Raw genomic sequence first — 23235 nt, 5'->3', positions numbered from 1 at the left:
GTGCAGGCTGCACACAGAGGCTGTGGACTCTGGAAGTACCCAAAGCCCACCTGGACTATATGACCTGCTGTAGGGAGCTGCTGTAGCAGGGGCTGGGCTGGCTGATCCCCAGAGATCCCCTCCGAACACTACGGTCCTGCGATTCTGTGATGTGTGTAAAACGAGTACATGAAGCGGGCTGCACATACGGGCCAAGAGGACGCTGCACTGCGCTCGCTCTGCAAGCACCGGCCACCGGTAAGGTGCTGCGGGGGAGCTTGGGGAGGGGGGCAGAGGGGAAGGGCTCCGAGAGGGCGACGGGAGGGAGGGGAGGGGACAGCGGAGAGAGGGAGGGAGGCCGAGGGAGTTGATAAAGGCGGGAGGAGTGGGGAGAGCACGCTGAGCAGCGATGGGTCGGAAGGAGTGAGCGAAGCGAGAGACGGGGAGCGAGGTTGTGCCCGTGTCCGCGCTGTGCCCGGGGCCGTGCCTCGCCGCGGGGAGGGAGCGACGCGATGATGCCGGGGCGGCGGCTGTGAGCGACGGCCGCGATGGGCTGCGGGGGCAGCCGGGCCGACGCCATCGAGCCTCGCTACTACGAGAGCTGGACGAGGGAGACCGAGTCCACCTGGCTGACCAACACCGACTCCGAGAGCCCGCAGGAGCCCGGCGGTGCCGAGCCCGGCAGCAGGGAGCTGGGAGCGGGGCGAGCCGGTGAGCGGGGCCGGGCGGGGGCTGCCGAGAGCCGGGCTTCTGTGTGCGGGGTGTGGGGTGACCCCGCTGTGGGGCTGGATGTGTCCCCTGGGGGGCTTGGATGTACGGCCGGTGTGCGCCGTGCAGAGCGCTGTCCGTGTGCCTAGTTACGGTGTGCATAGGGCTGTCTGTACGCCGAGGTTCGCAGTGTGTGTAGGGCTGGCTGTGTGCTCTACCCGCTTTCCAGAGAAGGTATTTTCTCTGCTTCTACCGAGGAATGAGGGCAGCCAAGTCTGGGTTGGAGGGCGCTGCGGGTTTGCGGCGCTGCGCGCCGGAGCATCCCCTGTAGGGATGCCGCAGGTACCGGATAGCCGCGTTCGGCTGCGTGCGGGAAGAGCTTCTCCGTGTCTGGGGGGCTCGGGTGAGGCAGAGGGAAGGGAAGAGAACTCGGCCTTTCTGCTGTGGAATATTTGGATTTTTTATGGTAAAAAAGCTCATTTAAGAAATAGGTTTAAAATGACGCAGACGTGATGCACCAGCCTTCCTACAGGTGCCATCAAATCAGGGTGATAAGCAAAATAGCAAACTGATCGAGCAGTGCCCTGCCAAGGTGCTGGCTGGCAAATGTGAGTTTCTCAGATCTTGGAACGTTCTCAGTTGTGCAGCTGTGGTACTGAAGCAGGGATGGGGGGGGAAAGGGAATGGAGAGCTCTGGCCTGTTGTGGGGTTCCTGATGTTTTCAGAATCATTCGGTGTGTGCAGCAGTATCTGGAAATCTCAGTCTGGGTGCAGAAGTCTGTCGTGTTGGGTGCTGTACCAACACAACATTGCTGCTCAAGTAGATTGTGACTCGTGTTCAGGGCGGTAAATGCCTGTAGGCAGCTTCAGGTGGGAGAGGGTAACTTTACAGACTTCTGTACTGAGCTGCAAGGCACGAGGGAGAGATCGTGTGTGTGGCTGAAGGCTCCTGTGGGTGGGCAGCACAGGCAGATGGAGCGGGCTGAGCATCACTCCGCACCAATGGAAATATGGAGGGATGGGGGATGGGAAAGATATGCTGTGCTCCAGGAGACCAGAGGGAGACTTCACAGCAATCCCATGGGAAACTGTGAGAAATGGTAGGTGGGTTAGAATATGAAATGCTGTATGGGAAATGTGAAGTTAGATAAGGATTTTGAGGAGGTTTGAGGTAATATTGACTGGGAAACTTGGATGGAGGCAATGGTGTTATCTCCGTCATTGAAGGCTGAATGTAGGACCATGCTTATTGTTATTTTAGCTATGTTTAGTTTGTGTTGGTGGGAGAAGATCATAAAGAGAAGGCAGATACAGCCTGAGATTTGCTATTGGATACGAGGTGACAAAGAGGTAGATCAATAAGCATTCTACACAGAAACAATTGAATTTACAGATGAGAATAGTGGAGATAAGAGGAGGACAGGAGATAACTCTGAAGTGCAGTAGTAAATGATTTGGAGACAAGAAATGCTCTACACAAAATCTGCAAAAGAGATTGAAGAACAAGGAGAGAACATACTGATAGAAACAAAGGAAGGATGGCTTCAGAAGGGTGAGTCGCCCTGACCACAGCCAGACTGGCTGCAGCCAGTGCAGGAAGCCCAGGGATGCAGGGTGGCCCCAAAGCGTGTCTGGAAAGTCCAGGAGTATTTCAGAGAGGGCTGCTGCAGGGTAATGGGTGAGTAGGAAAGGAAAGGAGTGAATCAGTGAGCGTAGTCACGAGCAATGGACCAATAACTGCTATGTATTAATCTCAGTAATCTCATCCAACCCCAAAATTTCATTATATCCTTCTCCTCAGGCAGTGCATTTAGCTTTCTGTGCCTACTCTCATTGGAACTACGTGTATTTGTGCAGTCAGATGTTTGAGTCTCTATTAAAGCATTCAGAGAGCTGTCTCTGCATTACATTAAAAAGGAAGTCATACTTCAGTTTGTTGTTTTTTTCACTTTTCCTTTCTTCCTATTTCAACTGATTCTTTCTTAAAATGTTTATTCACTTCCCTATTTGGGGAGTGTGTTGGGGGGGCGAGGGGTGAGAAAACATAGGATGGTAACAGTTGTTCTAACATAGCTAAAGTAAGAGAGAACTTTTCCTGGTTTCAGGACAGGTCATCAACAGCCATAAAGACGTGACAGCAGCACAGTGCTGAGTCTCTGGCAGGGATGAGCAGGGTGAGCTGGTAAAGGTGAGTTGCAGCATAGAAGTAATAAACAACTTCATCAGGCACAGCAGGGGATGAAATGGAAAGACCTTTTAAACCATCAGTTTTTGTACTGCTCATAGGGTGAATGGCTTTCAGGAGGGAGAGAAAAAATGGAAGCTCAAATGAGGCTGCAAAGGAGCGGCTTCTTGTACAGACACCCATCCATGTGCCAGCTGAGAACTCTTTGTGAGATTTGACTGCTGTGGGAGCTATAGCTGGGGAAATAACAGGCTGCATTTCTGCCCGGCTCCCATTCCTTGGGCCCTGCAGCCCTCTGCACAAACCGCTTTCTCTCTCTTGGGCAGCCTGGTTCAGCTGAGCGGAGGTGTCAGCATGTGGAGTGAGTGCGTGAGGAAGGGAGAAGCTGCAGGATCAGGCTGGTCCCGCGGGCAGACATCACAGGTCACGAGCAAACCACAAGGAAACGTTAAACTAAAAACAAAAAAGCACAAAAACTGTGAGGTGTTTTGGCACTCGTTTGCTTATTTTGCTGTGTTAATGCTGGGAGAAGTCAGGCCTGTGTGTATGCGTAGGCTGGCAAGTTAAGACACACTCTACCAATTTCCTACCAGTACCTAAGAAGTGCTTTATAAAGTGATTAAGTAGCAACAATAACAAACAAATTGCATATTTGTTTCTCAAGCAGGCCTTAAGCCGTCCCATCCTATTACAGTTTCTTTCTGTTGTTTTTTGGCGTTTTCTTTTTTCCAGCGACTAAGCTTCTGCATTCAATTATTTTTTCTTCATTACCGCTGGAAGTGCCTCAGATTGGATAAAGCAGCGTGTTGCCTCATGGGCAGAAAGAGCTCACAGCCGTGGATTAGCTCAAGTGCTGCGGTCTCCTCGGGACAGGCTCTGTCCTTGCTGTGTTTCTGCAGTGACAGCACCGTGAGCCCCAGCCTTAGCTGGAGTAATTAAGTAATTAATTTTTTAACGACGTAGCGACTAATGAAAATGAATGCCATGTATCAGAACTGAGAAGCTGTATATCGACTGTCTCTGAACTCATTTGTTCAGTGTCTCAACTAATAAAACACTCATGTATTTTTTATCACTGCCTGGCTCGCGGCACTGGCCAAGGCTTCAAAAGCAAAGACAATTGGTTTTTATTGTCTTTGTGCTATTTCTATAGGAAACTCTTTTCTCCCAAAGCACTTAAAGAAAAACATTCTCCACAGTTCATCCCTTCATGAAGACATTTGCAAAGCAGCAATAAGGTGGGAGCAGAATGGAGTCCTTTATTTAAAAAAAGAGAGAATACCGTAAAAAAAAAATCCATCCGAAGAATTGGAGAGAAACATAGAAACACAAGGTTGGAAAGGACCTACAAGATCATCTAGTCCATCCATCCTCCTATCACCATTACTACCCACCAAGCTACTGAACTATATCTCATAGCAAAACCATATCTCGTAGCAGAAAGGCGCCATTATTATCCTGCAATCTGGCCGCTGACCAGCTCTAACACAGCCATGCAGTTATGGATAACTGGTTCTTTTCTGTCAGGTGAAAGGACAAGTTGTGCTGCTGCTCTGCAGCTGGGTGCTCAGTGCCTGCTATGGGGAGCTTGGCAGTGTGGGTCCATCTTTGCAGTTATCCCCTATATCTTTGCAGTTAGTTAGCCCCTATCTTTGCAGTTAGCCCTTATCTATCTATCTTTGCTGTTAGCCCCTGGCCGAGGCACAGTGCGCAGGATGCCGTGCTCCACTGGCAGCCTCTCCTGTAGAAGTTTCTTAAAAGCACATTTCCATTCTTTGCAGTAAGAGAGACTGACTGCAGTTGTAGGGAAATTCTGGGGCTGGATGAATGCCTGTCACCATGACAACACAGCCCAGATCAGTTTTGACCACAGCTGCAATCATCTTCTGCTTCATCCAGCAGGTAAACATGAAGTTAAATCTTAATGTAAATGAGTAAGCGGCCGTTGGGTTATAGAGGAAGGACGTGCTTTGTGCAGCAGATTGTTTCTTGTAATTCAGACTGCAGAGAAGTATTCCATAAAAACAATCTGTTTTGGCGTAAGAGCCAAAGAGTGATCACTTTTGCTTGTGGTAGCAGCATGTTGGGGTATATCACTATCCCTCCGTGCTCCTGTGCCTGTTAGAGCTGCTCGCTTATGAGCTGGCTGGTTCAGAGTCTGATATGCCTAAGGAACAATTACAGAGGCTGTTCTGGCATGCAGTATTTTAAGGAGATAATCTTATTGCGGCTCGGAATTGCACAGAATGAACAGAGCTTCTTCCCGGACTGCAGACACATTACAGTAACTCCATATTCTGCCTTAATCCTGATCTCAGATAAAGTCATATGGTATTACTTAAAGTTACCCATTTACTTGTGATTTCTGGATATGGTCTCTTTCAAGTTCAGTTGTAACTGGAAACTGGATGGGAGACAGTACTGAAAGAAACCCTTCAAAGTCACACACACACACACAGTAAAAAAAACACAAACAAAAACCAACAGAGAGGAGGGGAAAATACAGCACACGGTATTTCTCAGAGAAATAAAGTTTTTGCTTCTAATCTTAATCATCTAGCTTTAAGGAGGCAGGTTTCTTATGTGTCTGCTCGACTTTGTACATCAGCACCTTGAAAGAAATGGGCCTGGGAGTGCTGGTTGATGCTCAGCTAAATGTGAGCCAGCAGTGTAGCCAGGTGGCCAAGAAGGCCAGTGGCATCCTGGCTTGTATCAGAAATAGTGCAGCCAGCAGGAGCAGGGAGGTGATCATCCCCCTGTACTCAGAACTCAGAGATGTTGGTAGGCGGATGGTTGGACTGAATGATCTTGGAGGTCTTTCTCAACCTTTGTGATTCCACAATTCTATGACTCTTGTGTATTAACATTTGCATGGAGGATCAGTAGCCTTTGCATACATGGAAAGCTCTCCTGTGGAGTGGGTTTGGGCAGGTGTAAAAAGAGAAGTACGTTGGGAGAACTGAAGACTGGTTCTTTACAGCACAGCAAAGCCCACTGAGAAGCTTTCAGCTGGCAGTGCCATCTGTGCCATGCTCTGGAAGCAACAAACCTCATTGGCAGGGCTGGGGGCATAAACCCAGTGCCAAAGAGTCCTGAGAAATGGCTGTTTCAGAAAAACTGATCATTCACAAACACTTAGGTGACTTTAGATAAGCTTTGTACAGCACATCCACATGAAGTGACAGAAAAGAGAATGGCGTCAGTGCACTGCCCTGCTGTACTGCTGCCTCAGGAGAGGGAAAATAACAGTAGCCTTTGCCAGTTAAAAAAGATATCTTTGCATCAGTCAGTGACTCAGGGAATTATAAAGAGCCTTAGCTATCAATACAGGAAAATTATAGAATTAAAAGGCTAATTTGTGTAGTAAGCCACAGTGGTCAACCCACTGAACTGGAAGTGCTCAGTGCTGCCACTCTCCATTCAGTACATACATTTCAGTTCTGCCCTGCCTCAAACCCAGCCTTGGCCTGAAACAATATGTTTTTTAAGAACTAACACTAAGATACGGATTGCAAGCAGCAAAACATCTCACTGTACTGTCAGAGAACTGAGGGACATTTTCCTTCTCTGCCCCTGGGTCACCAGACCCCTCCCCACACCCCTCCTGAAATGGATCATCTCCTTATTTTTGAGCATGGAGAAAAATCTTTATTCTGAGACCACACGTGCTTAAACTTTTTGCTGGGTTTGATTGCTACAGAATCACTGCTTGGGGGCAGTGTAGGGAAAATAATTTGGGTGGGGCTGCTGCTACTGTTGTGCACTACCGCCATTCCGTGTAATTATCTGCCACGTGGGTGCTCTTATTTGTTGTGTTCTGTTGGTTGATGTCGGTGATATTGAGCGCGTCCTGATGGGAAAAATATGCAAACTCCCCCCATTTCCTCTCAGAGAAGTTTTGAATGAATCTTTCATTAATAAATATCTACTGCCATATAAAGAGGAGAGACTGTAGCAAGATAAATTTCATTAGAATTATCAGAAATAATTGACAGACAAGAAAAAGCTCTCCATTATGAGCCATCAGCCTCCTTTTTTGCTACCTGTCTGCATTAAGCATTATTGATACAGGAAATGACTGGGGCTGGGTCATTCAGTGTGAAACCCAACCAAGAATGATTTTAAAATATACTGCCATGGCTTTTCCTGCAGGTCTCTTGACCTCTGGTTAAAATCCCCTCAAACAATGGCCAAGTATTGCTAAATCCCTCCTGCAGCCTCACGCAGACCTGCCAGGAATGAACATTTACCCCAGCATAATCATTTACCTGTGGGTAAAATAAGTTCACTAAGAAGGCAATGTGCATGAACACTTGAATTTCATGGAAAGGAGAAATCCGCCCAGCATCAGTTAAGAGGATTTGCAACAGAAGTGGATTCAGAACCTTCTCTCTGGATGATTTTCCAAGAGAAGAAATCCTTCTTGCAGCCTTGACATCTTTGACACGAAGGATGTTCTCAGTGCTTGCCCACAGGGCCCTCATTAGCCACACAAGAGCTGCCAGAGGGATGGTGAGAGTGGAGCAGTGCCTGAGCAGCACATCCAGGGCTGGTTCTTGCCCTTCAGGTGCTTTCATCAATGAGACCCGTTGCCTGCAGGACTCTCAGAGGGAAATTGTTCTGCAAAGTCTGTTTTGATGGAAAATATTCTTCTTCCTTCCTCTGTATCGCAACTGGGGACATGTAAAATTCTTTTTTCCTGTTGTGAGGGGATGAATTTATATTTTCTGGTCAAATTTTTCAGTTTGGTTTGTACAGTTTAAAACTAACACTGAAAACTGGAATAAGCTTTAAGAGACAGCTCCTGCCAGCCTCCAAGCAGCAGGAGAACGTATTTCATATAGGAAACGTCACAGAGTCCAGTTTACTTCATTGTCCATGGTCTAAATTTCCTAAATTTCCACAGTGAGTACATGGCGTAGTAGTCCAACACTTCAGTGGCAGAAACCTGCATACCTCTGGTCAAGTCTAGAACCATATTTCTGAATAGAACCAGAGCATATCACTCAGCCCAGTTCTTTCTCAGGTACTTTTGCAATTTAAAATGAAATCAACCGATTGCAATTAAAAATACCGAGATTTAAAGTTGAGCTTTATCTTCAACTGAAATACAGCAGTAGGTAAGATTTAACAGCTCTGTGATCAAAGCCATGATTTGATTACATGGCTTTTTGTTTGGCTCCCAGAAAGCAGCACTCTTTTCTAGATCATGTGGGCAATATTTCAGAAGATGCGTTATGTGATTATGCTCCGTGCTCAGCGGTGCCCCTGCATGAAACATACGGCTTGTTCTTTAATTGTACTCTGACAAATCATGCTGTGCTCCTGCAATTTTGTTATCTGATGAGCACATGCATAGTCGGTTCCCCAGATTGCCACACTGCTTTCTCTGTTCTGTTTAGGAGAAATACATGTTAAGAGTAAAATGAACACGTAAATAGTGAACAACACTTTACTGGTAGCATTGACAGCTATAGGCTGCAAGGCCAGATTTTCCATTTCAAGGTTTTCTTGAATGCACTCAGAGCCTCCAGATAGTTTTTGAGTTGCTGTTGGCTTGACTGAGCCTTGAATTTTAAGCATCTGAAGAGAAAGAAGTTCTCTTCAGCCTTTCATTCTTCCTGGAAGATTATGGGTTCGGGCTGGTCTATTAAGGTGAAACTGAAGAGCAAAATAATCACCCAAACCCTCTCTTGGCTGACTGATACTTTTACCAGTTTTCTAGCAGTGTGCATTGTTTTGTTTCTGTATGTTTCAGGTGGATCTTATCCTCTCCCTGTTTCCTCTCACATTGCAGTTGTCATTCTTTAAACTGCCAGCATTTCCCAGGAGGGCCATCAGGAGGGTCATCAGCTAACACTTGCTGTGCTAGAAGAATGAATTTCTGCCACTCACGTCTGAGTGATTTCTGAGTCACTGATAGGAAAAAAGGTGAAAAAACTTTCATGGAGTTGTTCAGTAGACTGTTAACAGGCGATGGATGACACTAGATTAAAACACAACTACTGCCCTTATTTTACGATGAACACAAAATGTGAGAGACTGCTTTTTTCCACACATACATCTAGATTAAGCCAAAGGACTTTATGATCACAATTGTACCACAAGGCAACTGAGTCATTGATATCCATCAGATATCCAGGCTGGAAATATCATCTGGCCATTGGTCTTTTCAGAATTAATTGCCATGTAGGACAGGTTTGTCTTTGGGACATTCAGACTACCTTTACAACTTGTCTGTTCTTGACGTTGTGTCAAAGCTATCGTGATACCAGTAGCTAATCATGCACTGTTAAAATACGTCTCATGTCTTACCTGGAAACTTCAGTCTGATTTCCTGCTGCTAAACCACAGAGAGCAAAACTGTGTCAATTCAGCTCAAATGTCATATGCTCATAGTTGCTTTTCATGAAGACTTCTATTTAATCTGTCTAAATATTTTGTTGCTCCTGGGTGTGATTAATTGAAATGATTCAATCTACTTATCTTAAGCTTCTATGCATGATTAGTTAGGCAATGATAATGGTAATAATACTTACTGTTTCTGTACTGGAGAATGTTCTAAAGCATAGCGAGTGATGTTTCAGTGCCATATGCCTAAGGACCGTGTGAAGGAGAAGGACAGGCCATGAGAACGTGTGCAGCTCAAAGCCACTATTCAGCCTCCCTTCAAACAGGGTTGATGCAGTTGTCATAATTCAGTTCATTCTCATTCCAGGTATTAAGACCTGTTCATTCATCCATTCTATTCCATCACCTTTCTGTCATTCAGTTCTTTCTTAGCACTCTGATTACTGCTACTATTCTTTTCAGTTTACATTCCTTATCGTCCCATCAGGATCAGACCAATTTCCACTTACTGTTTGGGGAGTCTACTACTACTGGAGTCTATTTTCCTTTCCTTATCCCTTGGGTTGATTCTTGAACTGATCACTTCAAAGCATTCAGATTTCCATGCAATGCGACAATTCAACAGATGTAAAACCCAGATTGACATTTTGCAGTAAGAGGCATGTTGTTAAAGGTGGCTAAAGTGTGCTTTTTTTATCTGGTATAAACATGAATTTTATATTCACTTCTCATTTCGTACGCGTTGCAGAACTGTCAAGCTTGTTTACAAGGTAGTTGTACCATGATTCTGATGATAATTTAAAACAGAAACATACCAATGCTCAGTTAGCATCTGCCTGTACCTGGGAAATAACACCATTCAGGCAATATTAAGGTTTGCGGCTTTAATGCTGCCCACGTCTACTAGAATCCTGCATATTCTACAGCAGAAATCTTAATATTACATCAGTAAATCTGTCTAGACATTGAGAGCTATTTTTCATATGCTTGTTTATGCATGTGCACATTAAATTCCAGTGTTGGAATCTTTTAAAAGTTTCTTTTATCTCCCAAAAAGGGGCATCTTTCAACATAGCAGTGACAAGAGAAGTTTTGAAATGTACACATCTCTAAGAATCCCTTTTTTCTGATGCTCCATTTATCTGATGAAGTGAAAGGAAGGAGGAAAACAGCAAACTGAGGTGGAGTGCTGGATATCCATTTTATTATTCTGTGATTCTATGAAGGCTCCTGAATGTGACAAAACCATGGCCAGATGGGGATTGGAGTCTGATCTGCCCTCTGCTGTCTATTATCTGTTTGCCAAGCCCTCTAGATGTCCTAATATTCCTTGTGCTTGTTACCTACTTCATTAGTGTTGGAGATAAAGATATTAAACAGCATCCTGTGGGCAGCAGGCTGTGGGGCACAGCCCCCTAGGACTGGGCAGGCTGAGAGCTGGGGGCAGTGCGGGGCCCATGGCTAGAAATGCAAATACTTCTGTTTGGTTTGGTTTTGTCTTGCTTCACCATCTGCAATTTGCATTGTGTTAGAGTTCAGATAAATCACTCTGGATTCTCTGAATGCCTGGGCAGTAAATGCATTGCATTATTATATTTGCTCATTCTGTAAACACAGATTGTTGTTTCTGACAGCGTGTTCCTGCCACGACATTCCGTCCCTCTGCAGATCTCCCGGATCCTTCATCCTCATGCACAAATACACTGTTATGTCTGAAAGTTTCTGTATTCTTCTTGTTGGGAAAAAAAAATCTGCTGTGGTGTTTCTGGCCCTCTGCCCTCATCCCTCAGGCTTCAGAAGCAATGACTGGAGCACTTCACAGCCTCCTCTCCGCTTTAATAGGATCCGTTCTGTATTACATTTACACTACAGGAGTACATACAGTCGCGCAGATGCATATTTTTCCCAGGCACAAGTAGATTCAAATCAGGAGAGCAGACATAGAAGACAGGTATTTCAGTGTTCTGTATACTTATTATCCTTCTGTGTGTCATTAAAAGCAAGGAACTCAGTGATGATACCAAAGACGTATTTTCTCTGGAAGCAACTGCGTGTTGTGGTAGCAGCATTCATTATATTTTACTGCAGGTTTTCTCTGAGACTTTACAGTGCAGTGTGCCTGGGTATCTCATTATGCAGGCGTTTTATAAACCAGTATCTTATGCATTATTCAGGAGATAACAGCCATGATAAACAAACCACAAAAAAAGGTGCTGCTGAACCAGAAAATGCAACCTTACTGGTTTGTCTGAGTCAGTTGCAGAGATATAAATGTGACATGCTTTGAACAGTCCCGTGCTTTTTGTTCATGGCTGTGCCACAGGACAGCAGAAGGTGCACAGAGCTGGGTCAGACCTGCAGCGCAATGTGGTCAGATTTGTGTCCAGCTGTGTCACCACCTGATGCTCTGACCCCAAGGAGGAGAACAATGTGAGAAATGTGTGGGGAATCATCTCTTCTCAAGGGTCTGAGCCTTGTGGCTAAGATTAACTTAGCTCTGTTCTACAGGGCTTCATACCCCTTTCCAAATTGCTTGGCAACATTAGCAGTGTCCTATCCCTGTCTAATCCACCACTTAAAAGTCTGAAACGCTAAGGAGCTTGATGATAGTAGCAATGGATATTTAGTAAAGAGAGACTTAGAGTTGGGATAGAACTACGGTAACAATCACTAAAGTGTTCATGCTCTTCCTTCTAAAACCTATTTCTGATTTTTGCTCATACACATTGATTTTATCACTTACTTTACAGTGAAGAAAGTAGGCAGTTATCCCAGAAAGACTGAAAAATCTCAGTTTTCTGCTATGAGTCAGAATACTCTGGGCTTTGATAAACTATTCAGTATGAGCAGCAGCTGTTCTTGGAGGGCTAATTTTATTTATTTGGTATAAAAAATGCATATATTGCTTATATGAGCTGCCTGAAAAGACCACTGAATTTTTACATTAACAGTGAGAAGTATGTCGTTCTCTCCACTTTGTCCTACTCTATGTGTTTGTATTACCTTTAGTAGGCCTTCTGTTCTTCATGTAGGATATATATTTCAGACAAATTTTTCTATCTCGCTGGTCTTCGTGCTTGTATTGAGACACCTTTCATTTCATGTATTTCTTCATTCACTTCATATTGATAGCTCTGAAACTGCTTTTAAATACCCTTCTTTTAAGCTCTGGAACACTTGGAACATGCACAGATATCATACAGATCAATTCCAGTTTTTATGTGACACATTAAATAACTGAAGTTGATTTTTGACTCCATCCAAATGTCTCTAAACATGTCTAAAAATGTCTCTAATCTCTCTGATTTTGGGAGCAGAGACATAAGAATATTCTAGGCTTGTCAGTTCATGTGAAGTTAAAAAAACAAGTGGAGTTGTCAGAACATTGTGAAAGGATCTACTATTTTCCCTGGGCTCAGGAAGCCCACAGGGTTCTGGCAGGGGTTGTACTGACAGACTGTGGGAGAGAAGGGAAGTAACACTACAGAGCCCATTCAGTTGTATTTCTACTGAAGCTCTACAGTGAAAGTCTGTGAAGGATCTTTACTGAACCCATACTGTGGGGCTGATATCAGTAGCCAGACAGTTAACTTGCTTTAAATGACATTGAGGCAAGGCTTAGTATTACCAGCCTGTTAGGTTGCAGATTCCAGACTGTGCAGGAGAAGAAAGTCAGCCCTTCCCTTGCTGTGTACAGTCACAAACCCCAAATAGCAATGCAAAATAGTTTCTATTTAAAAAGCAACAATCTGCTCCTATCTTTAACATCATCTCTGTTTTGCAGTCAAGAGTTTCTTAACTTCAGAATAGCAAACATCTTTCAGAATAGAATAAGAAAGCTTGCTGCACAAGTGAGATCATCTAGTATTGGTGACCATGATGTCACCTTTGTTAAGATACAGCAAGTGACTGTGGGAGGCTCAGATGCTGATAGCTCATTCACTTCTGATGTCTCAACCTTGCAAAAGATGACAATTGGGCTACAAGCCAGAAGAATCCATCAAAGTCTATGAAATGGACTGTGTACACCATTTGCAGGGTTGAGATCTTCCATCAGTGAGTAAACAGACTGTGCTGTGACCGCTGGCTTAGAGCTCATACTCATACTTAGCTGCTGGCTTCTCCATCTCTCTTCCTGGAAAGTGATTTTCTGTGTTGTATCAGTCTACTGCTTCATGACACTCTTCTCTCTCATTGTGCTCTGTGGAGTGATAGGAAGATACTGGACCTAAGGTCCAAGTAGAGATGGACGTTCTGGAGATATAGAAGACATGGCTTACTGGTGTCTCTGAGAAGTAACCCATAGACATGTAAGAACAGCATTAGTTTTTATATCCAGCAGCAGAATACAGCTTCATTATGCTTCCTAAATAACCTATATAATATTTTCAAGTTTCAAATCAGTATTTTTTTCTATCAGAATTAAATTATTTAGCGTTACTCTCAGTAACCACCACAAGGTAAGCTGTCCAAGGAAAACTCTAACACCATCTTCTGACTGCTTGGGGAAATGCAATGGTTTTGATTTAGGCTAAAACATTACACAACTTTATGTATTTTCAAAACCACAACTTTCGATATTTGGGTGAAGCTTCATTGATTTCAATCATTGCTTTTGAAAGCAATGTTGCTTCATATTGATAAAGCAGCTTTTCTGACAGATCTCTGGGAAATAATTCATGCTTTACTTTGTCTCGCTTTCAATACTCTTTATTCCGTGCTTGGATTCCCACCTGATTCATGGCAGAATGCACATGATGATGATGCAATGCACACTTCAAGTAGCAATGTATTGTCCTTGGTTTATATTCAGTAGTATTTTTCCCTTAGATTCTGTGACTACTTGCTGCTCCTTCAGTTTTGATCTCTGCATTGCCAGCTAGTAAACCTATCTGTGAGTTTTTCTTATTATTTGATTTTATTCTAATAAGGCTTTTCATAAATAAGCTTTATTGGAAATAAAATAGAGAGCTCCAGTCATGCATCTCACTTGCTCTTTGTGTTTGGATTTCAGACCTGCTGTTGCAATCAGACATATAGTGCTCTGCACTCCCCATAAATGACAAGCCAGTGTTCCCTGGTGAAATATAGGAGAAAGGGCAAATAATCCAAAATGTAACTACAAAGCTTCTAAAGGAGTTAGGATGCTCTCACCACAGTACCATGAAGCACCTTTTCTGGCTTGTGCTGTCAGAAAAAGGGATGAAACAGGAGGAAGCCACAGTTACCAGTCATTGCTCAGAACTGACTGCCTGACAATTTCCCATATCCTCACTAGGTATTCTGGAGGATGGCAAATCGACTCAGACAGGAGGAACCACAACACCAGCCACCACGGGGATTCTGAGCACTGAGAAGAGGACCATCAGTGGGGCCCAGTGTGTGAACGCTGCTGGAGCTGGGCCACCACGGCAGAGCAGCTTCCGAGCAGCAGAGGTGAGGGTGCAGCTGTGTGTCTGGTGCTGGGCTCTGGCCTCAGCTTTTGTGATATTCCTCCTGGTTGCAGTTAAAATGGGATAAGATACAACGACTGCACCACACCAGAGCATAATTAGGCCCAGCATCTCTGGTGGTGTCTCATGCCTGAATGGCCACAGAATTGATGATTTATTTGGCAGTTGTTATGGCAAAAAATATATATAAAAGAAAAAGCATATTGTTTTCCAGCTCAGTCCCTCTGTGTCATGTCTTGCGCAAACTGTTTGGACTAATAATCCAAAAGGGAATGTGTTTATCCTTTATTACTGCTCTGCTGAAATTGTGTGCACTGCATGGTTCATTCATGGCTGGATGCGAAGTCTGAAGGAGGCGATGGGAGTCCTTTCAGCAATGTCCCTGGGTTTTGGATCAGACCCTGCCTCTTTTTCCCCTCACCAATTGTAAGCTTTGTAGAAGGATCATCTGGTATAATGACCACACAAGAAAAAGCAAGGCTTTGAGGTCCAAGCAAATGGAAAACACAATCTACGTTAAACTCTACCTTGGATTTTTTAACAAACACCAGATTGGCTCCTTTGTGCTTATTTTAAACCCTTGTTGTATTACCTGCTGCACTTCTGTAGAACATAAGCATTTCCCAGTGACACGAATCCTGCTGTTTGCCACAGGTGCGTGTCATACATCAGCACGACACCTTGAACCAACCACAGGTTTGCTGTGAAGAAAAACCATAAATGCCTGTCACAAACGTTAGCCTACAGATAAAAATCAATTGGTTGGGCTGAATGTGGCTGAACACAAATGACATCTTTATTAATCCATTTTGAAACAGACTTGGCCACACTTGAGAATTATAGTGTATATCTGATGTGTTGTGAGGGAAGAGGTTTTTTTTTGATTTTGCAAGCAATTGAATAATTTAGACTTACTGGGAAATATGGGCAAACTTCCACAACATATTAATAGTATGAATGTTAACTATAATTGGACTTCTCAGCAAAGCGTAGGTTCCTGACCTGGAACTTTATGGCTTTGAATGCATCCTCCCACCCTTTTCTAGTTAAGATGCACTCAGTAAGATGTACTATTGAACCCTGGCATCAGAGAGAGCTTGTAGCACTTTCAGTAGGGCTTAAACATTAAACATTTAAACACGTAAATATATATATATATCTAAGAAAGGAAGATAATTTGTCTAAATTTCTTACAGCCAAAAAGGAAATGCAAGTTCATACAGTGGGCAAGACATGTTACCTGCATCAGGCTCCAGCTCTGAATTGCCATTTTGAATCTTGATTTCTCAACTATTTAAGGAAGCATAAGATAACAGTTTTCCAGCTCAGACACCTAACATTTAGATGTCCAGTGGATAGAAGGCAACTATTTCTACCCGTTCAACTCAAAATGTGACAGTTTCATTCAACTGAGTAGTCACACTGACAGCTCTTTTCCCGTTATTCCTAAATGCTGTGGAAAGCAATTTGATGTGGCACACGCTGCTCTCAGGAGACTTGGGTTCTCCCATTGGTTTATGGGGTAAATTGCTTTTCCTCTGGCCCATTTTCATAGGAATCTAGCTCTACAGCCTCCTTCTTCTTTATCTATACCAGTGGTCACACGACCAGTTCAATCTGTGGTATTGAAAGACAGGGGATATGATGTGGGCTGTATCTGAGAAAGCTTAGTATTCTCTCATGGGGGTAATGGCAGGACATAGTTCTTGGCACCCTGCTCTGGGTGTCCCTCCTTGAGTGGAATCAACCATCCTGGGATTCTGTGATACCATGCTTAAAAAGGACTTGGAAGTAAGTTTGCTGATGAAAGCAGTCCTAATAACAGTGAAGGTCTGTCAACCTCAGAAACAAAGGTAGAGCCCAGGTTACATCACTGTCTGACAATAACCTACTTGATTTTCATTTTATATGTAGCATTTGGAGAATCACTGTGTGAATCTGAGCACTTGGAGAGTAGACAGAAAAGGAGCAGGTATATTCAGCTTAGGAGGCAGTTGTCAGTGTCTCTGTTTTGTCACTGTTTTACTCACTGTACTGTTTAAAACTTTCACAGAGTAAACGGGACAGTCAGAAAATGTCAACGAAAGAAGTCACCATTAGTGTCTCAAAAGCCATCAGACCCGGCGACAGAAGGACAACAAAGAATTGTGTCAAGTAACAAAGGAACGCGAGAGTGAGGATGAAACTAAGAATCCCGTGCTGCACTTTACATGTGGTCAGTCACTGATGATTTGAAGATGTACTGTGTTGGATACAGCAGGCAGCTGCTGCCGAGTGCCTTCAGAATCATGTTTTGTAGAAAACAGCTGCAGACACTGCAGGGTGTTCAGATGGCATTTGTCTGCAGCGGTGGCACCATGCGGACAAACACCAACATTTGTGCCATTTGTTCTTTACTAAGTGCTGTGTGGTCTACTCATATGTGTTCTGCTCTGCATTGCTAGTAGGATGAGAGTGGAGGATAATGGGTATTGCTCATCCCAATTTAAAATGGCCAATGAAGAGAATGAACCTGCATTTTCAGACGTGATGTGTTGAGTGTGCACATTCAAATTACAGAATCAGCAGTGGATTTGAATGTTTAAAGAGCTCACCCTCACCGAGCTCAGACCCAGATATCTTGGAGACAGCAAGATAGGTGGCTTCCATGAAATATGTTTTAAACTATGTATATCACTTAAATGTAGTGAGTAATGTAATACCCTTTTTATATATTAATGTTACTTGATTTTAATTTATTTTACATATGGACAGATTTTAGGTCCATAAAATGGTAACTTTCATATTGACCACCCTTGAAGCTCCTTGTTGCAGCTGGCAGGTAAAGTTCTGCCTGCTTTGGATTTTTACACACATCCCTTTACTAATGTGGAGACACGGATGGACTTCACAGGACACTGAAAATAGTGATCACCAACTTTACATGAAAATACCCTTAACTCCTAAAATAATGTTCCATCAATAACAACTCAGAAGTGTTAACCCTATTTGATCGGTAGTAATAGATTTGGTGTGAAGAATGTATTTAATTGCATATTATGCATTCCAAGTCACACAAATCCATGTTTATCATAAATATACAGCTAACAGGAAAAGAAATTTTCAGTGTAGTGAAGACCAGGAATTAATTCAACCTGTTTCTCCATATAGAAATAATACTACATATTCTTTGTAAGTTTGTTCTTTTATGAAGATAGAGTAGGTAAATTTATTTGACTCCTCCATCAAACACATACGGATATCCTTAGGGGGCCACCTGAAACAGGCATTTACAAACAAAATGAAAACAGTGTTATACAAGTAAACCAAGTGCTGTCTGCATGTATCTCCAGCTTGTGGCTCTCTGCCAACTTGCTTGCAACATTACAGGACAGGAAGGGACTTGACTCACTCTAACAATAAGCAATGGCTGGAGCAGCCCAGTGACATTCATGTAGGAACGGATAGCCTTTGTTTGAGGCCATGTGCTAATCTGATTGAAAGCACACATTCAGGAGTCTGCATCATTTGTGCAGAGCAGACTGTGAACCAGCCCAGATCTGTGCCAAACTTGTAAACCACCAGGAAAGCGACATGTTCTCCATCTGTGTGACAGCTGCAGAGCCAGGAAGGCCACTTGCTCTGTTTTGCCCTTCTACCTACACACGGTAAGTTTCTTCAGCTACTCCAGTGTCCCATAAACATGTTTATATCCTCAAATCTAACTTTAGGATATTCAAAGACTGGATCCAATCTTCATGATACAAACCACGTCTAGTTACAGACAACCTCATAAACTCTACTTGTAACATATTACTCTTCTAATTCATTCTGAATAGGAACTGCTTTATTATCTAACTTATCATCCTTTACTGGATGTGGCAGGGAAAGTGACCACTGAGGATAATGACAAGGCTGAAGTTCTCAATGCCTTCTTTACACTTGCCTTTAAAAGTCAGACCAGTTATCCTCTGGGTACCCTACCCCCTGACCTGGAAGTCTCGGATGAGGAGCAGAATCACAGAATCACAGGCCCAGAAAGTGGTGGTGAATGGAGTTAAATCCAGCTGGAGAGCAGACATTAGTGGTGATCCCTAGTGGTCAGTATTGGAGCCTGTCCTATTTAATATCTTCACTGATGACCTGGACAAGGGCATTTAATGCACCTTCAGTAAGTTTGTAGATGATACCAAGTCGGCATGAAGCGTTGATCTGCCTAATGGTAGGAAAACCCTACAGAGGGATATGGGTGGGCTGGATAGCTTAGACGAGTTTCTAACAACCTTGACGGAATTAAGAGTGCATTGAGGAGACCTGAATTCTGCCTCTGTACATAGATAGAGTTATATTTATGTTTTCCTTACTTTGCTTCTTCTAAAGACAACCACCAGTAGACATGACCATTTAGCTTATGAAATAATAGACCACTCTGTATAATAAAGAGTGATAGAATCTAGCCTATAGTACTCAAGACAATTTAAAGTCCTAAAAATAGATGCTGTGCTGGTTTTAGTGGAAGAAAAAGCTCAATGAGTCACCTGGTCATCTTCACTCCCAGCGACCTTCCTAAGACTGAAGAGCCTTATTTGCAGGATCTGTTCTCTGCATTGTATCTTTAAAATAAAAAAGGCTCAAATACAAGAAGAACCCTGTTAGGAGGTGTACACTTCTAGATGAGAACCTGCTGACATCTCTTTCATCCTGTATGTCAGAACTACTGAAATGTAATTTTTCTACAAAAGACATGATGCCACTTCATTTGTTCCACATTTCTTGGCTGCGCAGGAGGATTTCTAAAGCTACACTGAAACAAAACCCCTTCTGCTGATCCAGCCTTGGATGAGATTTTATAAGCCACTTTAGTCGGGTTTTACATTGTTTACATTGTTACCTCTTTAAGTGTACTTCTGTTCTGCAGTTCAGGCGTGGGATTCCTGTGGGCTTTTGAGTTGCGTTTTTAGTTCTGATTCCCAAATCAGAAAATCAAATGTAAAAGGCTTTAATATGTGAATTGAAATCTGTTTTACCTGACTTATTAGAAGAATAAGCTTTGTAGTTTGCGCACAGAAATGGCACTTGGAAAAACAGGTTTAGCTTTGTTTGAAAATAATAACTTATCCAAGTAGGAATTCAAACCAGAAAGGAGCATTTTTCTACTCTCATTTTAACTGCAAATTAATGAAGATTCATCTTGAACTTGAAAACAGAAATAAAGAAAATTTTTTAAATGTCTGTTCATTTCTCTCTGGATTTTCCACTGAAGTGTTTTTAATTGATTGACCTTTGAGACTGAGAAGTTATAATGAATGGCTTGCATTGCCCCTCTTTATGAAATACTTTTGTATCTGATGTTCTCAGGCTGTGGCTCATGGACTGTTTGGTCACATCGTTCACATAAGAAATATCTGTATTTGTCACAGAGCATTTACAAGGTCAGAAATGAGTGGAATTGTAGCTCTATAATTATAAATGGGAGAGTTTATGGTTGCTGTAACGGCAAAAGTGGGAGACACCAGGAATCTGAGACATTCTCAGTAGGTGTGTTAGAGTTCCGGGTTGCTCCATGGATGGCAAATGCTGCGCACACTGAGGTAATCCTTCCACTTGATGCATTCTCAGCAAGGCTTCTGCTAAAGCATTCAGCTGTGTTCCAGACCCCTCACTTTAAAAAGCCCAGAAGAGCCAGGGCAGTCTAAAAGACAGCCCATGGGCAAATATTGAAGTGTGCTGGCTTAGTTCAGAAATGAGCACACTGATGAGAAGCATTCCCATCTCCTTTCTTTACCATGACTTGCAAGAAGAACAGGAGTTATGGGGGAGCTGGAATGATTATTGTTAGAAAACAACAACAAAAAGGGGAGACTTCACTGCACTCTACAACTTCCTGAAGGGAGGTTGTGATGAAGAGAAGTTTGGCCTCTTCTCCCAGGCAGCAAACAGGACCTGAAGAAATGGCCACAAGTTGTGCCAGAGGAGATTTAGATTAGACATAAGGAAAAACTTTTTCTCTCGGATAGTGGTCGGCACTGGAATGGCTGCACAGGGAGGTGGTGGAGTCTCCATCCCTGGCAGTGTTCAAGAGGTGTCTGGATGAGGAGCTATGAGATATAGTTTAGTGGCTTGTGGTATCAGTGGTAATGGGAGGACGGCTGGACTGGATGATCTTGGAGGTCTTTCCAACCTTGTGATTCTATGATTCTTTGGACACTCTCTAATGGTTTTATGTCCTTCCAATACTGTGGCACCCAGACCTGCACCCAACACTCAAGGTGGACAAAGCAGGACAACTCTTCCCTCAGCCACAGGCAGCGCTGGGCCTGAACCTGTGGCAAATGTGTTCAATGTCACATTACACTGAAGAATGTGCTTTTAACATCCTGGCTGAACTGGAAAACAGATCAAAGAAAACAGCTGCAGCATTGTTTAACCCATGCCAAGAAATTAACTCATAACTTCTAAGGGTAATACTTTTTTCTCCTAGTGTTTCCAATGGCACTAAATTGTTAAGATATTTCCCCCTAGCTCCAGAAAGGGCAACTCTTACTGAAATATCATCTTCACTCTCATTGTCTGTGCCTAGAATGTTCTTTGACAAACAGCGTGTTCTTCCTTGATCCCTGGCCAAGATGCTGACACAGCCCATCATTTGGTTCCTGCTGAAAAGGAAGAACAGTAAAAAAGAATAGATTTCAGAGGTGCCAAAAAGCAAAAACATTTGGGGACAGAAGGGAGTTGTAGTCCAGACAAGTAGAAGCCCACAGAAAGCCTGAGAACAGGATGCTATGAATTTAGGGGTCAGACAGTGCCTTAGAAGCAAAGCCCTTCCTGCTGCAGGGAGTGACAGAGGGAGAGAGCTCATTGCAACAGAAGCCACCTAAACTGCCAAGGCTTAGCCAGAAAATGGCCTTTAGGATATTTCTAAAACTGAAGCTTATGAGGTGCCATGGGATGTAAACTGCTGTGTTAACAAACAGTCTGTTTACTGCATTTTTGTACTCCACATTGACTCAAGCTTGACCTCACATTTTGAGGAACTCAATACTCTGCAGTGTTTCAGAATCAAACTTCCAGTGCCCTCAGGCCAAGCATCCCACATTGCACTCACACCCAATGAAGCATCTTCTTTCCACCTCCTTCTTTCCTTCTCCTGCAGGAGAAGGGAGAACAATTTCTTTTCTTTATGGAGGACAGAACATCCTATGTGATGCCCTTACAATTCTGTCTGTATCAATCTTGCTGTAATGTTTGGAAGAACCCATTTTAGATTGCTGAGTGTGGCTGTTTAGGAAAAAAATAGGGTGGAGGGAGAAAGGAAAATTGTGGTGTCACAGGTCAGGATTAAGCTGTACTGCCAGTTGTATTAATTAGCCTTGCTTGCACACTCCTGCATTACAATCAGTATAATTCAGCTCTAATTTAATTTCCATTAACCTTTTCAAAACACTTATACACTTGAATACAGGGAAATATGTCTGTGTCATCACTGCATGGATAGAAAGGCCAACCAGCTCACAGCCAAAAACAGATGAAGAAAAGGCACCTTAGGTAATGAGGAGGTTGTTCACTTTGCTGACTCGAGGGACAAAGGAGAGGTTTAATCCTAAAATGCCAAGAGGTGAATCCTGCCCATGTCTCTTACCCAGCACTTCCTGCATTGCTGTGGCATCTACTTATCCTCCAATTAATTCCCCACAGAAATTTCATACAAGATATTAATGTGTCATAAATTTTTCAGCATGTGGATCTGTATGTTCTCATACTATAATGTCCATGGCTGTACACAGGTTAGGTGTAGACCTGGGCAAGCTAGAGCGTATGATCAGAGCTGCCAAGCATGGGAGCAAAGTTACTTCTCATTGAGTGAATCTATGCTGCTAAATCACATAGCTCCAATCCTTGCTCCTCTCTTCCAGACCACCTGCACTGTACCTATGCACATGTGCTGACTCCCAGTGAACACTGGAACAAAACAGTTACCTCTGCAGCAAACTCAGGCTTTGACCCAGTAGAATTGCCGTCCTTGGAACTTCTGTAGGGGCTAAGTTGTGTCTGTCTGTCCCTCTCTGTCCTACAGAAACCTCTTACACCCCACAGGCCTCCCAGCATGACTCTCCCTCGGATGCCCTCATGGACCATGGGCCAGTGTATTACAGGTAGCTCCTGTGAGCTGCACAGCAGTCCTGTAATTAACCTGGAGAAGAGACAGCTTGAGAAAAATGCATGTCTGGTTCACTAGTGTACTCATTGCTCTAGTATAAGCTGAGACCTTGATCTATTACAAGGAGCTGATGTGGAACCCATAGGTGTAAAGAGAACACACTCTGGTTGCCCTGGGAGCATGAAGACACCAAGCAGAAGGGGGACCAACATTCATAGTAGACTTGCTCAGGCACATCATATTGATGGCCTCAGAAAAAAAGGCCTCAGAGTCACCCCAGGGGTTGTGTTGATGTATGCAGCTGATGAAGATTCCAGTACAACTGTCAGCTGGTTTGGTAGTGTTTTATTTCTGGCTAAAGGTTAGCACTAACAGTTCCCAGTCTTTTAAAACTAATCTGATGGTGTTAACACTAACAGTCA

The 23235-nt window shown here is 43.5% G+C and overlaps 1 protein-coding gene across 1 annotated transcript; it reads left to right on the top strand.

Moving 5' to 3' along the window:
* The first annotated feature begins 336 nt into the window (after positions 1-336).
* On the top strand, positions 337-19887 carry BAALC (BAALC binder of MAP3K1 and KLF4). Its single transcript, XM_015856164.2, has 3 exons — positions 337-690; positions 14502-14659; positions 16730-19887. Exons 1-3 carry the CDS (start codon positions 528-530, stop codon positions 16832-16834), a joined length of 426 nt encoding a protein of 141 aa, XP_015711650.1. The 5' UTR covers positions 337-527; the 3' UTR covers positions 16835-19887.
* The last annotated feature ends 3348 nt before the right edge of the window (positions 19888-23235 follow it).

Source organism: Coturnix japonica, chromosome 2 (genome assembly GCF_001577835.2).
Source record: "Coturnix japonica isolate 7356 chromosome 2, Coturnix japonica 2.1, whole genome shotgun sequence".
Lineage (NCBI taxonomy): Eukaryota > Metazoa > Chordata > Aves > Galliformes > Phasianidae > Coturnix > Coturnix japonica.
This window is presented reverse-complemented; position numbering and strand designations above follow the sequence as displayed.

What these genes read in the sequence shown, in the direction of transcription:
- BAALC (XM_015856164.2), top strand. Translation starts at nt 528, where the DNA reads ATGGGCTGCGGGGGCAGCCGGGCCGACGCCATCGAGCCTCGCTACTAC. An exon ending in GCTGGGAGCGGGGCGAGCCG is followed by an intron (nt 691 to 14,501) that starts GTGAGCGGGGCC and finishes TATCCTCACTAG; the next exon opens with GTATTCTGGAGGATGGCAAA. An exon ending in GCAGCTTCCGAGCAGCAGAG is followed by an intron (nt 14,660 to 16,729) that starts GTGAGGGTGCAG and finishes AAACTTTCACAG; the next exon opens with AGTAAACGGGACAGTCAGAA.